Raw genomic sequence first — 16,108 nt, 5'->3', positions numbered from 1 at the left:
TTTATAAAATAAAAATAAAAAAATGTATGCTTAGAAAATTCAAAATTCCATAGATGCATTTTTTAAAATTTTATTATTTAAATTCTTTAATTTTTTTGTACGGAATCAAAAAATTGTCGTATGTCTGCCACATTTTCACTCATAATAGAAAAATTTTTCTTTTTAAATTTTTAAATTTTCCGCGCACGCGTAGTGGTAATTATAGTTATTATTATTTTTAGTGTCGTGTTGGAACTTATATATATATATATATATATATATGTATATATTTGATATATATATGACGTTAATAAGTAGACATGGCTTCAAAAGACAACAATCTGTCTCTTTTATACGGAGAATTAAATAAATTAGGACATAATGCGGAATATGAAAGAGCTTTGAAAGTTGCTAATAAAAGTAAGTATTTATAATTATAATTAATATCATTTCCTTAATTTTACCACTCGGTAAATAAATTAAAGACTAACCTACAAAGATCACCACCCAAAGATTTAAAAAACAACGAGTTTTTAAAATAAAAAAATAAAATTCAAATAATTAATTAAGTTCTAGCATTCATCCAAGATGATGAAGCAGCATTGCATTGTAAAATAATTTGTCTTATTCAATTGTCTAAATTTAATGAAGCATTACAACTCGTCTCGAGACATTCCAAACAAACCAGGTAATTTATAAATTTAATTAATTAATTTATTATGATACTGAAATTAACCGGTCTAATAATTTTTGAATTCTTTTAAAAGTCGATCAAAAAAAAAATAGTTTAAAAAATTGCACCTGTAGTTTTTTTAATTTTCTACATGTGCATATTTTTATTTTTTTTAAATTAATTTGTTGAGAAAACAAATTCAAAAATTTTTAATCTTCTGCTAACTTCCTGAATGATACTGAAGTTAGCAGACAATTATTCATTTTTGGATTTTTTTTTTTTTTAACAAATCAATTACAAAAAACCAAAAACTAAAAATATGCGCATGTAGAAAATTTAAAAAACTACATGTGCAATTTTTTTTTCTTATAATTTATCCTCTAAAAAAAAATCCAAAAATTATTAGACGTCAGCTGACTTCAGTATCACGATTCTAAAGTTAGCAGACGATTAAATTTTCTGATTTTTGATCCAACAAATTAATTTTTTAAAAAACTAAAAATATACACATGTAGAAAATTTAAAAAACTACAAGTGCGATTTTTTCAAATATTTTTTTTCTTATAATTTATCCACTAAAAAAAAATTAAAAAATTATTAGACGTTAGCTGACTTCAGTATCATGATTCTAAAGTTAGCAGACGATTAAATTTTCGAATTTTGGATTCAACAAATTAATTTAAAAAAAAAACTAAAAATATACACATGTAGAAAATTTTAAAAACTACAGGTGCAATTTTTTCAAATATTTTTTTTCTCATAATTTATCCACGTCGGCTAACTTCAGTATCATACTTCCTGATCATTAATTTATTTTTTTCAACACATAATTAAATATGTATTAATTATTTATTAAAGTAATTGGGACTTTGAAAAGGCTTATTGTCTATATCGTTTGAACCAAGTACCGGAAGCTCTGGAAGTGGTCGAAAATGTTTCAAACCCATCATTAAAATTGAAGGAACTCAAAGCCCAGATTCTGTACCGGCTAGAAAAATATGAAGACTGTTTCGCAGTGTATCGTGACATCATAAAAAATTCAAACGACGAGTACGAAGATGAGCGGGAGACAAATTTAGCGGCTGTAATTGTTAATTTAGTAGCCGAGGGATCAAAACTCGACGTTCCCCAGCTGCGAGAAGACACCTACGAGCTGACTTACAACGCAGCCTGCCGGCTAATAGAGCAAGGAAGTAATGGAGACCGTGTTGTGCTGGCGGAAGCCGAGAAGAAATTACGAGCCGCTGAAAAACTTTGCAAAGAAGCTCTCGAGGAAGATGCTACCGAGAATGAGATTGATAACGAAGTGGGAATCATCCGGGTCCAACTGGGTTACTGTCTCCAGCTCCAGGGTCGTGAGAAAGAGGCTCAAGCTTTGTACATGAACGTGCTCAAGATGAAACCCGACGACATGGCACTCGCAGCAGTCGCCAGCAATAATCTCGTGACCTTAAACAAAGACCACAATGTCTTCAGTAGCAAGAAGCGAATGAAGAGCGCGACCCTCGAGGGACTTGAGCACAAACTCACCTCAAGACAACGCAAAAGTATCGCGTACAATCAATGTCTGCTGGCCCTGTACACCAACCAGGGCGAGCAGTGTCAAAAATTGTGCGGAAAGCTCGTAAAAGACTATCCGGATATGCGCGCAGACGCGTCATTCGTTCAAGCTGTCCAACTTAGCAAGGAATCTAAAGTACAGGAAGCTGTTGAACTGCTGATGAAAAACGCTTCCAGTAATGATGATTTATGTATGAAACTCGCTTGCGTTCAACTTTTGTTGCAGCAAGGCGAGCGTAAGAAAGCCATTGATATACTGGAGAATTTAAATGAACGTGATAGGTCGCTGTCGGGAGTTGTCAGTGCGTTGGTGACTCTCCATATGGCTGATAATAATCGTGAGCGTGCATCAGCTGTCCTCAAAGATGCTGTTAATTATTACAAGCGGAATAAAGAAAAAACTGGTGACTTGGGTACATTATGGCGGCAAGCAGCAGACTTTCATTTACGTGGAGGTGAAGTTGCTGTCGCTGCGGCGAGTCTTGAAGCACTTCTAGAGGCTTCTCCTAATGACACCAAGACACTCGCACAACTTATCGTTGCTTATGCTAAATCTTCACCGGCTAAAGCTCAAGCACTTTCTAAACAATTACCGCCGCTTGATCAAGTAGCCGGAGTTATTGATGTCGATGCTCTGGAAAGCAGTAACTGGGTTATTGGTACTAAGGTTATAAAAAGGAAAGTTGAACCTTCGCCTGGTAAACCTGGGACAGATCCGACCCAGAAGACTAAGAAACGCAGAAAGAGGAAGGGCAAGTTGCCGAAAAATTACGACTCGAGTGTAGCTCCCGATCCGGAGAGATGGTTACCCAGGCACGAAAGAAGCGGGTTCAGGAAAAAGAGAGATCGTAGAAACAGAGATGCTGCTATGAAAGGCACACAGGGAACTGCTGCTGGTGCTAGTGATCTTTATGACATCACAAAAATGCCGGCTAATGTTAAACCCTCGCCCAATCCGCGGCATAGTCCTGCTGTGGAGGCTGCGGGCCCACGGCAGCAGCAGAGAAAAGTCCAGCAAAAGAAAAAGAAAAAGGGCGGCAAGTGGTAATTATTTGATTTAAATTTTAAAAGATTATTTATCCAGATTATTAAAATTCTTTGTTAATATTTGTACAATGAACATTTGTATCGTACTACCGCCAATTAATTAAGGTAAATAAAAAATATAAATACACAAAATTTTTATTTATTTTTCCAATAAATTTTTTTTTTTTTATAATCATAACTTTTAAATTGTGATTATTATTACTATTTATTTTTTATTAATAACATTTCGCCCGCACAATGACTAGGTACTTGTGATACATTTAAAAAACTTTTTAATCAGCAACAATTTTATAGAAAAATATTTTAAACTTTTTTTTTTTATTCAAAATGAAAATTTTAAATTTGAGAGAAGTAAAATTTTTTATATTTTCATTACATTATTGTGCGTGGGATGTAATTAATAAAATTACAAAACTTTAATTACTTAATTGTACAATTGGGTAGAAGTTGCATTTGTTGCCACTGCTCCATTTTTGGACATCGAAGGAGGGAAGCTGGTCTGAGCATATTTGTGATTTTTTTTTTCAGAGTACGTTCTTTATTAAAATTTTCAAAATTTGTGACATGATTAAGCATCATTCCAAGAATATTCTCCTAAATTTTCGGAAAAAAATATTGAAAAATAAGCCAGTGGTAGTGGGGAGAGACGAGTCACCTCAAAAAAAGTCTCCATGCCGTAGGCAGGATAACTCATGACTGCTTCACCTGAAATAAAAAAACCAAAAAGATTTCTTTAGTACGTAAGTTTATCTTAGATTTGAACGAAGGATTTTTTTTTCAATAACTACTTATTTTTTAATTAAACAAAAGGAAGAATTTTTGGGAAAAATCAGAGTTTTTTATTGCACCTCTACCAAAAATTAAAAAATGAATATTTTGTTTATTCCTTCATTCAAATCTAAGATAAACTTATGGACTATAGAAATCTTTTTGGTTTTTTTATTTCAAATGAAGCAGTAATGAGTTATCTTGCCAACGGCATGGAAACTTTTTTTAGGTGACTCGTCTCTCCCCACTACCACTGGCTTATTTTTCAATATTTTTTTCCGAAAATTTAGGAGAATATTCTTGGAATGATGCTTAATCATGTCACAAATTTTGAAAATTTTAATAAAGAACGTACTCTGAAAAAAAATCACAAAAATATCGTGTACCTGAAGATCCGAACGTTTTTTGCGAAACGAAAATAAAAAATCTACTGCATCTAAATTTCCGAAATATTTCGCATGAGTGCTAGAATGTCAGCCGAAAATTGCAGCCACCCCTTGTCACCTTTAAGCAGTCAAATTTCATAAATTTTTTAAATTTTCCTTGCGCGAAAAACGTTCCGATCTTCAGGTACATAAAATATCCTTTTTTTTTTATATCTCAGACCAGCTTCCCTCCTTAAAACTTAATTTAAATTAATGGAAAAGTACTAAATAAAATTTCCATTTTAACAGCGGGATAAAAGTATCTCTGTAAAAATTTTTGAAATTAATTGTCTGCGTCTTTTGGAAATTATTTTACTTAAATTTTAAAAATGTCCAAAAATGGAATCTTCCCTATTAATTAAAAAAACGTTCATTTACACAACACACAAATTAACATTAAATCGTTGTATATATATTTAAAATTTAATTAACAAGAGATCTTGTGATTTGTAATAAAATTACTTTAATTACTTGTCCATTGTTTTCGTTTATTATTTTATACTTTGCTTCAGGTTTTATTGTCGTTTGATATTCACCTTTTGGCTTTTTATTTTTCTATTTATTTATTTATCATACTAGTGATATCAGAGGCAGTTTTTTGAGGTAAAAAAATTAAACCATTAATAAATTTACTTTTTTCTCAACATTGCATCATACGTTTTTAAATAAACGCGCTGCATTTAAACTCTTAATAGTATATAACTTTATATACTAAAACAAGACAAATTCTCTTCCTTCACATGATTCATTATTTTACTCGATAATTAATAATTAATTACTATTATTAATTTTAAATATTTTTCATGTTAATATGTAATTTAAAAATATTATCTTTGATTCACTAACATTGCAATTTAAATAAATACCCGCCACACTCATCTACTGGCAAAAAAACATTACGGATTATTTTTTTTTATTTAAAACAAAAAATAATCCGCCGTGTAATACTTAATTACTAAGTTAATTAAGATGAGTAAGGCACATGTGTACAAAAATAGTACAATTGATATTTAAATTTCACACTTTTAATTATTTAGTCATTAATTATAATCATAATTACTGTGATATATATTTTTAAAATTCGTTTTAATAATTTTGTTCATCAAAATATTCGTCAGATGATTAAAAAAATTTTATTTTATTATTTCTAATTAATAAAAAAAAATTTTAAATAATAAAAGTGTGAAATTTAATAGTTAATTAAATTTTTAATTAATTTATGTCCATCATTTTTGGGCGATTATACCTTCCCAAGCATCTTCACGCTGTTTATTGGCTAATCTTCGTCGTTCTGAAAAAAAAAAGTGAATAAAATAAAATAAAATAAAATAAATAAAACTAGTAGTGCAATAAGTAAATAGCAAATAGATAATTTTCTCTAATAATTCCACGTGTCATTACCCTTAGCTTCACGCAATACAACTTTCTCGTGTTCTCTTTCTTGTCTAGCGGTTGCCAATCTAACGCCGAGAGCTCCAGTAACAAGACGTCTCGCGAGCGCGGCACATGTTTCAGGTCTACTTCTGTATGGCTGTAAAAATTCAGCGCTTCTTTTAGCTTTTGTTCTACTCAATGCCGTTGCCTCACTCAGCGGACGTGTTTTGACAAACGCGTGATCTGACGCCAGTACTTCGGCAGCTGAAAAAAAAATAGGAATATTATCGACATCATTTGGGAAATTTGAATATTAATATAAATATTCACGTAAACAAACGAATTATCACCAACATTGAAAATCATGATTGAATTTGAGGTCCAATAACTGTGATATACTTATAAAATTGAGCCTAGATATTGACACTCACATTTTAATAATAAAATTTTACTTAAAAAAAATAATTTTTTTTTTTAAATTACATGGAAGGCAAATTTTTTATGAAAAATTTTAAATATTAACAAAATAAATATAAATTATCATGATGGTAAATTAAAACTTCAATTTACTTTCTAAAAAATAAAATTTTTAGTTAATTAAAAATTTATAAGAGAAAGAGGCCATGAAAATAAAATTAAAAAAAAATTTTAATTACCACAATTTATAAACTTGATAAAAATAATTTTCTAAAAGATTTGTCATAAATTTAACTCATAACTTAAAAATTTTCAGTTCTATTTTGAGTTGCATTAAATTTTTTCAAGTCCCATAATTTTATTTAAAAAAAAATACTGTGGCCGATTCTATTGTCGGCCTCTCAATAAAATTTTACGGTTACGGTGTGAGTTCGGGCAAATATTTTTACCCGGGTAATAATTGAATTTTTATAAAATTTACAAAAATCTGAATACCGACCGCACTGAAATTTTGATAATTTAGTTTAAAAAATTTGTATTAATTAAAAACAGGGCATCGCAGTTACAATTTCACCGAGACAGATTTTTAAAAAAATTATTTACACTTGATATCAATTAGGAGTGAAACGAAATTTGGAAAATAAATTTCAGTTAAATTTTCATGTCAACATTATAATTTAGAGTCAAATTTTTACGATCCGGAAGTTAACAGACAACAATTTAATCTAAAAAAAAAATGCACATGTAGAAAATTAAAAAAACTATAAGTGCAATTTTTAAAAATATTGTTTTTTTTAAATTTATCATTTTAAAAAAAAATCCAAAAATTACGACTAATTTCAGTATCATAAATTTTTATGATACTGAAGTTAGCCGACGTCTAATAATCTTTTGATTCTTTTAAAAACGATAAATTATGAAAAAAAAAAATATTTTGAAAAATTGCACTTGTAGTTTTTTAAATTTTCTACATGTGCATTTTTTTAGTTTTTCGTTTTTTTGTAATTGATCTGTAGAAAAAAAAATTCAAAAATTATTAATTGTCTGCAAACTTCAAGATCATAAATTTTTTAGGCTACCAAATTTCCTTTAACTCCTGATTGATAAAAATTCTCATGACAGTTTGTCATTTAAAATTTTTAAAAAGTGGAGGGGGGCACTGTCTGAGAATTCCCTTAAAAAATAAAATGAAACGAAATATTATTTATAATAATCTACATTAGATTTAAAACGACACGTGTAGGTGTTGCATAATTTAAGCTTGTTAGCAAGTAGAAAGTAACTTGTGTTAAACTCAAACTAAATTGCCCTACTTAGAGCCTTGACCCACGGTAATCTATTGAGTAACATGTAATTCTTAACACTAAATTCCCAGACTGACAATCAAGTTTTAATTTAATTTACATAACTATGGTATCACTTCAAATTAAGCACAATATTTTTTTTTTCAAAATTAAATCACTCAATCAATCCAATAGCATTAAATTTATCAACGATGGCTGAGTACCCCAACAAAAACAAAATATATTTTTGCAATTGGAATGATGATAAATAAAATAACGAAAGCGATTATTTACCAACAAGCGGACTGCTAAATACACCAAGACAGTGAGTGTCATCGACCCACTTGAGTTCAAAGCCTCCATTCTTGAAAGGACTGAATACAGTTGCAAGATCACTTGTCTTGAAGTCGGATGGAAAGTTGTAAATTTCTATAACATGTCCAAATTCGTCATTAGACACTTCAACAGGTCTGCTAAATGCTTTGTAGTCGTTTTTTGGCTGCTCTATTGTCACTTCTCCAACTGCTGCAGACAACTATTTTAAATAATAATCAATTAATTAATTAATGTAATTAAGTAATTAATTAAGGCCGTTCTCAGACAGTGCCCCCCTACTTTTTAAAAATTTTAAATGACTCAATTGTCATAAGCGTATCAAATTTTTATCAATTAATTAAAAAAAAATTAAAGCATCAATTGAAAAAAAGACAACGTAGAAGTAATTTCATGATCCTGAAATTAGCAGATGATTAAAAATTTTTGGATTTTTTTTTCAACGAATCAATTACAAAAAAATTAAAACTAAAAAAATTGCACACGTAGAAAATTTAAAAAACTACAAGTGCAGTTTTTTCTAATTTACTATCTAAAAAAAAAATCCAAAAATTATTAGACGTCGGCTAACTTCAGTATCATGTAATTTCGCCGAGGTATAGCTTTAAAAAAAAATTGTTTACACTTGATATTAATTAGGAGTTAAATAAATTTCAGTAAAATTGTCATGTCAATTTTATAATTAGAATTTTTTAATTTTGGCGGCTAAAATTTATTCAACAAATTTCGTTTAACTCCCAATTGATATTAATTGTAAGTAATTTTTTAAAAATTCTACATCTCAACAATTGAAAGTCATTGCATATTTTTAAAAAGTGGGGAGAGACTGTCTGAGAATGCCCTTAAGGCATTTTTATGATAATATTTAAAAATGTTTAACCTCTTCAATTAATGTGGGATCTAAACACTCGCCATTGTCATCAAAAAGACTGTCCCAGTCGCACTCGTCGCGGTTTATTTTAACCTGAGGCGATGGAGGAGATGCCGGTTTACTCTTAGCCCTGGCAACTTTCTTCGGTTTCTTTTCCGGTGATCTCAGCGGTGAAACATTTGATAAAATATTATTTTCTTCTTTAACATCCTCGTTTTTATTAACAATTGCACTCTGGGTATCACATGTCGATATTATCAAAACATCAGACACTAAATTTCTAGTCTTACTAACACATTCCTGATTATCTAAATCACTTTTAACATTTAATTTGTCAACATAAACGTCCGTTGAGTGCTCGCTGCACTCGTCGGACTTACAATGCCCTACACCATTTGAATTAACTACTGACTCAACTTCTACTTCTACTTGTACTTTTTCCACATCTAGATCATCTGTGTTTGTTACGACACAGTCCGTCACTTGCTCATAAATAATATCTCGAGTTTCCGCATTAGCATAATTTTTAATTTCTACATCGACTGAATTTCTCGAGCCTTCATCACTCGACTCCAGAGGCTGTGGGTCCACGGACCCCTTGGATCGACGTGAATTATTTTTTGGCTGAGCTGGACTTTCATTTTGTGAGGTCGTGTCCCCGTCAACGCTTCGCCGTTGCTTCGGTACGTAAACAGCTCGATCAGGTCGCCTTTGTTTCGTCCTAAAAATATATTTTTAAATTAATCCATATTCAATTATCGGTATTTATAACACACTTATAGCTAAGGCTCCACTTATATTCAATATCAATGAGCACAATCATCCATACTAAAAAAATCCATATGAGAATCCATCATAGATCACGATATAGATTCTCACATGAGTTTCTACGGGAATCTACACCATGCCAAATCCATATGGGAATCTAGTATTATTTTTACGAAGATTTCCCTTGGGAATCTGCACCATGTCAAAATAAAAATCTAGGTACCCACAGTTTCCCATGTGAAATTTCCACATGGGAATTCAGATCCCCAGGATTTCCTACATGGATTCTTATATAAATCCATACACGCCTATATTAATTCCTATGGATTCTTACATAAATCCATACTTTCCAATAAGGATTCCTATGGGTTCCCACATGGGGTTTTTGGATGAATTCCCATATGGTTTCCTATGGGAATCCACACCATGACAAATCCATATGGGAATCTAGTATGGATTTCCATATGTATTTTTACGAAGATTTCCCATGGGAATCTATACCATGTCAAAATGGGAATCCAGGTATCGATAGTTTCCTATATGAATTTCCCATATGGGAGTCCAGATACTCATGGTTTTCTACATGGATTCTTATGTCAATCCATACACTTCTATATTAATTCCTATCTGTTTCTACATGAGGTTTTCGGATGAACTTCCATATGGTTTCCTATAGAAATCCAGCATAGATCCCGATATAGATTCTCATATGGGTCCCTATAAGAATCCACACCATGCCAAATCCATATGGGAATCTAGTGTGGATTTCCATATGTATTTTTACGAAGATTTTCAATGGGAATCTATTCCATGTCAAAATGGGAATCCAGATACCTACAAATTCCTATGTAGATTTTCCATATGAAAATCCAGATTCCCACAGTTTCCTATATGGATTTCCCATATAAATTCATACACTTCTCTATTAATTTCTATGGATTCTTACGTAGATCCGTATTATCCTACGCATTCCTATGCAATCCCAAATAAATTTTTTTGATAGAGGTGTAACGGCAGACTGATACTTTTTATGTTATTAGATAACAAATTACATCGAGTATGAAGTAAACACAATTCAACCACAAAATTTATGCATTTTAAAATGCCATAAATGCCATGGGTGATAGTTTTATTTTAATACCGAGTATCATATGCCGAAGACTCACCAGGAAAGCTAACGTTGACGTAATCTGTCTTACACTACCTTTCTACTAGTACGGCCGGAGCTAAAAACCGTTGCGGTCAATGCGTTAGCCCGGTAGTAATTCCGATAGAATCTTAACTCTTCGCATCTGTTTACGCGCTTCAAACTTTGACATCATATCAAAATTTTAAATTATTCATTACAAGAAATCCATAGTACTAAAATTTATCGATACTATTTTGCTAATAAACAAAAAACACAAGATTTTTTCCGCTAGTAATTAAAATCTTTTTTAAATCCGCCACAAAATTGAACGAATTGAAAGTTAATTATCAATGGAAATTGCGGTGATTAAAATTTAGTGACTAAAAATGTGGAGCCATAAAATATGAGTAAAAAATAATAATTACTTCGCTTGCGATGAAGTTTCTGAAGAGGTAGTGGGAGTTTGCAATCTTCTGGCAGCTGGGGGTCGATAAATTTCCACAGCTGGCGCTGATTTAACTTAAATAAATACAAGTTTAATTAATTAAGTGATTAAATAAAAGATTTTTGTTGTAAAATAAATAAATTACCTGGTTTTTGTTTAGAATTTTCAATAGACGTTAGAGGTCCTTCGACTCCCATGTTAGAGTTACAAGTTCTGGGCTCGGTTTTGTTACTCGATTGGACACCATTCAATTTTAAATCTCTGTAATAATAAATTTTGTTTAAATAAATAAGTAAATAAGACTCAAGTTGTAATTAAAAATAATAAAATTAATTACCTTATTAAATCAGATTTGAAACAAACAACAGTTCGTCTGTCGTATCCCTGTCCAATGGAAAATGTACTCAAGTTTTTAAAATTATCTTGGACTATTGAGTGAATTAAAAATCGCCGGTAATTATTAACTGGCGGGAAAATGATAACTCTGTGAAGTAAATAATAAAAATAATTAACAATTTATATTTGAGATTTATTAATGAGTAAATATTTATGAAAAAAAAAAAAAAAACTTCATTGTATTTATGAAAGTAAAAGTTGATGAACGAGTTCTGCACTGTGATTAATTAATATACTATTATTTAAATACTTAAAAGTGAGAATAAATATTTAATAATAAGACATCGGAAGAAGAGGATGTGAACGTAATACAAAACGAGTAGTTGTTGGTATCGAGTGTAGTAAAATACTACTCTACACAACATACAACTAGATCGTCTACAAAAACCCCACCGTCAACATCCAGTACGAGTTATAAACTTTTACATAACTCTGTTAACTTTCTCTTTCGTTGGCTTCCTCATATATATATCGGAATATATCAGATAAATAAGTTACCGTTTATTTATTTATTACCAAACGATGGCTCAGCTGATGACACTTACTAATTATTTTTTTTCATTTTTTTTTATATTTACATTAGAGTGTAAGGAAGAAGAGATTAATTTTTATGAATAAAAAGTTTGCGGATTGAATCCGGAGTAAATGCGGAGCGAATGTATGTTTATTTAATCCCCTTGAAGTAAAATTTACTCCGAAGGGGAGTTTATTTTAGTATTGAATTTCCAGTTCGGAGTAAATGTGGATTTAAATAAAATCCAGACTCCAAAATCACTCCGCTGGAAAGAAACTTCCAATTTACTCCGTAAGCGAAGTGATTTTGTCTTGAACTCCAGAACTCCGGACGGAGTAAGTGGTAAGCGAATGAGTGTGTATTTAATCCCTTTGGAGTAAAATTTACTCCGAAGGGAAGTTTATTTTAGTATTGAATTTCCGGTTCGGAGTAAAATTAACTACAGGAGTTTATTTTAATGTTAAAACTCTGAATCAGAGTAAATGCGGATTTAAATAAACTCTAGATCACTCCGAAATTACTCCGATGGAAAAAAACTCCTTATTTAGTTCTTATGCGGAGTGATTTTTTTAACTCCGGAATTCTGAGTGACGGAGTGAACTCGAAGTGACTTCAGAGCAGATGACTGTGTATTTGTAAAATTTACTCCAAAGGAGAGTTTACTTTAATATTGAATTTCCGGTTCGGAGTAACATTTACTCCTTTAGGGAATTTATTTAAATATTAAAACTCTGAATCGGAGTAAATGCAGATTTAAATAAAATTCTATTTACTCCACATGCGGAGTGATTTTTTCTAAGACTCCGAAACTCCAAGTGACGGAGTGAATCCATACTCACTCCGAATTTACTCCTGATTTTTCCCGGAAGTCTATTTATCATTATACTTTTTAAATATATACGTTCTTATATTTGTATACAATGACATGATTGTCTCATATAAAATAAATTACTGGGGGACCATCGAATGATTTCATATATTTGTCTTATTAAATCCATTATTAAAATATAAATATATATATTATGTAAAATGATAATTTAAAAATTGTTTTTACTTTACAAATTATTAAAAATTAATTGGCGTAACCATGCGTAGAAAAATTTCTTCAAACTAAATAACAAATTTTGTAATTACAAACATTAAAAAATAACTTTATATTTTCTTTCAATATATTTATTTGATATTAATATAATTAATGTAAAGAATTGAAAATAAAATAATATGAGCTGATATATGTAATCTCGTCGTTTATTTTCTCTGCGAGCGTATACTTGTAAGTATACATTAACGGTAACTATCAATATATATGTAGATATATATTTATGTATGTAAAATACGATACAGTGAATAAACTAGTCTCTTTTGCATCGTAAATGAAATTTTACATTCTCTGAATGTCTATTAAGTTGTAACCGATCGGGTTTATTATGAATACGACCTAATTGCGTAATTATTTAAGTTATCAAACGCCGCGTGAAATAAATAAACAAAAAATATCAAAGTCGTTTTATAACTTTCCTTCGTAATATTCACATAAATTTATAATTTAAAAAAAGTAGACATATGTTTTTTTTTAATTATTTAAAACGACTATTTAAATTAAAAAAAAAATATGCACATGTAGAAAATTACAAAAACTTTAAGCGCGATTTTTAAAAATCTTTTATTAGTCAGCTTGAATATAAACAAAGAAAAAAACATGACACTAAAGTTAGCCGACGTCTACTATTTTTTGAATTTTTTTAAAAAACGATAAATTTTAAAAATTTGCACATGTAATTTTTTAAATTTTCTACACGCATTTTTTTAGTTTTTTTTTTTTATGTAATTGATTTGTTGAAAAAAAATTCAAAATTATCAAGTGTCTTAACTTATGAGAGTGAATGTAACAGAACTGAGAGATTTTTTAAATTTTAAATAAATAAATTTAAATAATAAAATTTAAAAAAATGCGCGTACTGGTTTTCCAATTATCTAAGTACGCATTTTTTCTTTCATTATATTTTTTTTCTCAAAAATTTAAAAAATTGCCGCGATTGTCGGGCAAATTCACGCTCATGTTTACTCAGGATCATAATAAAAAAACCTCATTTTTTCAGCTGAATAAATTTACTCCATATAAATTTCAGCGACGTAGTGAAAATAAAATGACTTTTTTTATGGCCCTGGTTGGTAGACAATTATAAATTTTTGAATTTTATTTTCAATGAATTGACTACAGAAAAAAAAAAAACTGAAAATATGCACATCTAGAAAACTAAAAAAACTACAGGTGCAATTTTTTAAATTATTTTTTTTTCTACAATTTGTCGTTTTAAAAAAAAAGTCAAACAATTATTAGACGTCAGCTAAGTTATGATCCTGAAGTTAACAGACAATTGACAATTTTCGGATTTTTTTCCAACGAATCAATTACGAAAAAATAAAAAATAAAAATATGCACCTGTAGAAAATTTTAAAAACTACAGGTGCAATTTTTTCAAATATTTTTTTTTTTTTTACAATCTATCGTTTAAAAAAAACTCAAAAAATTATTAGACCTCGGCTAACTTCAGTATTATAATAAAATGATCCTGAAGTTAACAGACAAAAAATAAAAATATGCACATGTAGAAAATTAAAAAAACTACAGGTACAATTTTTTCAAATATTTTTTTTTTAATTTTTGGTTTTAAAAAAATTATCCTGAAGTAAGCAGACGTCTAATAATTTTTGGATTTTTTTTTAGACGATAAACCATAAAAAAAAATATTTGAAAAAATTGCACCTGTAGTTTTTTAAATTTTCTACATCTGCATATTTTTAGTTTTCGTTTTTTTGTAATTGATGGTGAAAAAAAAATCCGAAAATTACTAATTGTCTGCTAACTTTAGGATCATTTTAAAAAAAACTCAAAAAATTATCAAACGTCAGCTAATTTTAGTGTCATAATAAAATGACTTTTTTTTTTAAATTTAAATAATTGTTTCCACGTTTAATATTTTATTTATTATATTTAAAATAATAATCCTTGGTAACGGTTACTCACCTCTTGTGTGTTGTATTTTTGGCGAATAATGTCACGTCGTATTCGACTTGTTCTGCAAAAAGACTGTCTTGAAGACTCATCTATTTAATAAGTAACTAATAGCAATGGCGTACTTAAAATATGACATTCAATTGTTATTTATTATTTTTTTTTTTTATCAGAAGTAGAAATAGTAGTAGTAGTTGTAAAAAAATTTTTACTACTCCAATATATTTTTAACGATTGAAACTGTACTTAAATCAATCAAATGTCCCAATGAGGTTAAATCCATTCGGTCTTGTTTACGATATTATAATCCGATGGACACTTGCGCTATTACTCGTACCTCGTATTTCACATTACAGACTTAACTGTGAACTGTGAACGTGAATAGTAACTCGTAACTTTTACATGCTTGTGAGATATGTCAGTGTATTTTATTTTATAAATGTATGTATGCAAATTACGGTATAGGTTATATATATATATATATATATATGATTACATTACATAGACATTAATTTTTACACACGCAACGACTCATTGTTCTATTCGTTATTTAACAATTTCATGTTACGGAGAAAGGGAGATGCGCGCGCTCAAGTTTTTTTAAATGTGCGCGCGCATTTTTTTAAAAACGCGGCACTTTCAAAAACCGGTTATTGATAGTTTTTAAATGTCATGGGTAATTGTTTTATTTTATTTTATTTATGTTTGATTTATTTTCTATTAACAAATAGGAAATTAAATTATTGCACACCTCAATCGCGAAAGCGTTAGGTGTGCTTTACTGTCACTCTCTCACTCTCGGCCCTTTTACTGACTTTAAATCCTCTCTACTTTCTTTATAGTACACCAAAGTTGTTAATAATATATACCATTTTAAAGGAAATTTATTAAGGAACATTTTTCAATGCAAACCTTATTTGATTAATGATGTGATTAATTAAAAAAATATGATTTAGTCCGAAGCCCTCAGTGCGTCAATTGTGGTGTTCGGACTCGTCTAAACACGATAACTTTCAAAAAACAAGACTTATCGACTTAGTTTTTTTTTATTATCTGTGTATTTCTGATCACAAGAACCCTTTCAAAAATTACTATCTGAATCCTTTTTGT

The 16,108-nt window shown here is 29.7% G+C and overlaps 2 protein-coding genes across 2 annotated transcripts; one reads left to right on the top strand and one right to left on the bottom strand.

Annotated features, from left to right (window-relative positions):
* The first annotated feature begins 254 nt into the window (after positions 1 to 254).
* LOC130678014 (signal recognition particle subunit SRP72) lies at positions 255 to 3,275 on the top strand. The gene is made up of 3 exons (XM_057484978.1): positions 255 to 399; positions 550 to 667; positions 1,511 to 3,275. Exons 1-3 carry the CDS (start codon positions 300 to 302, stop codon positions 3,258 to 3,260), a joined length of 1,968 nt encoding a protein of 655 aa, XP_057340961.1. The 5' UTR covers positions 255 to 299; the 3' UTR covers positions 3,261 to 3,275.
* A 2,101-nt stretch (positions 3,276 to 5,376) lies between these two features.
* On the bottom strand, positions 5,377 to 15,490 carry LOC130678016 (R3H and coiled-coil domain-containing protein 1). The gene is made up of 8 exons (XM_057484981.1): positions 15,011 to 15,490; positions 11,410 to 11,556; positions 11,218 to 11,333; positions 11,053 to 11,146; positions 8,740 to 9,451; positions 7,821 to 8,061; positions 5,854 to 6,090; positions 5,377 to 5,743 (listed from the first exon to the last, which is right to left on the bottom strand). The coding sequence occupies exons 1-8, from the start codon at positions 15,088 to 15,090 to the stop codon at positions 5,679 to 5,681; spliced, it is 1,692 nt and encodes a 563-aa protein (XP_057340964.1). The 5' UTR covers positions 15,091 to 15,490; the 3' UTR covers positions 5,377 to 5,678.
* Positions 15,491 to 16,108: the final 618 nt, after the last annotated feature.

This window comes from Microplitis mediator, chromosome 11, assembly GCF_029852145.1.
Source record: "Microplitis mediator isolate UGA2020A chromosome 11, iyMicMedi2.1, whole genome shotgun sequence".
Lineage (NCBI taxonomy): Eukaryota > Metazoa > Arthropoda > Insecta > Hymenoptera > Braconidae > Microplitis > Microplitis mediator.
The sequence above is the reverse complement of the archived record's forward strand: the minus strand, read 5'-3'. Positions and strand labels throughout refer to the sequence as shown.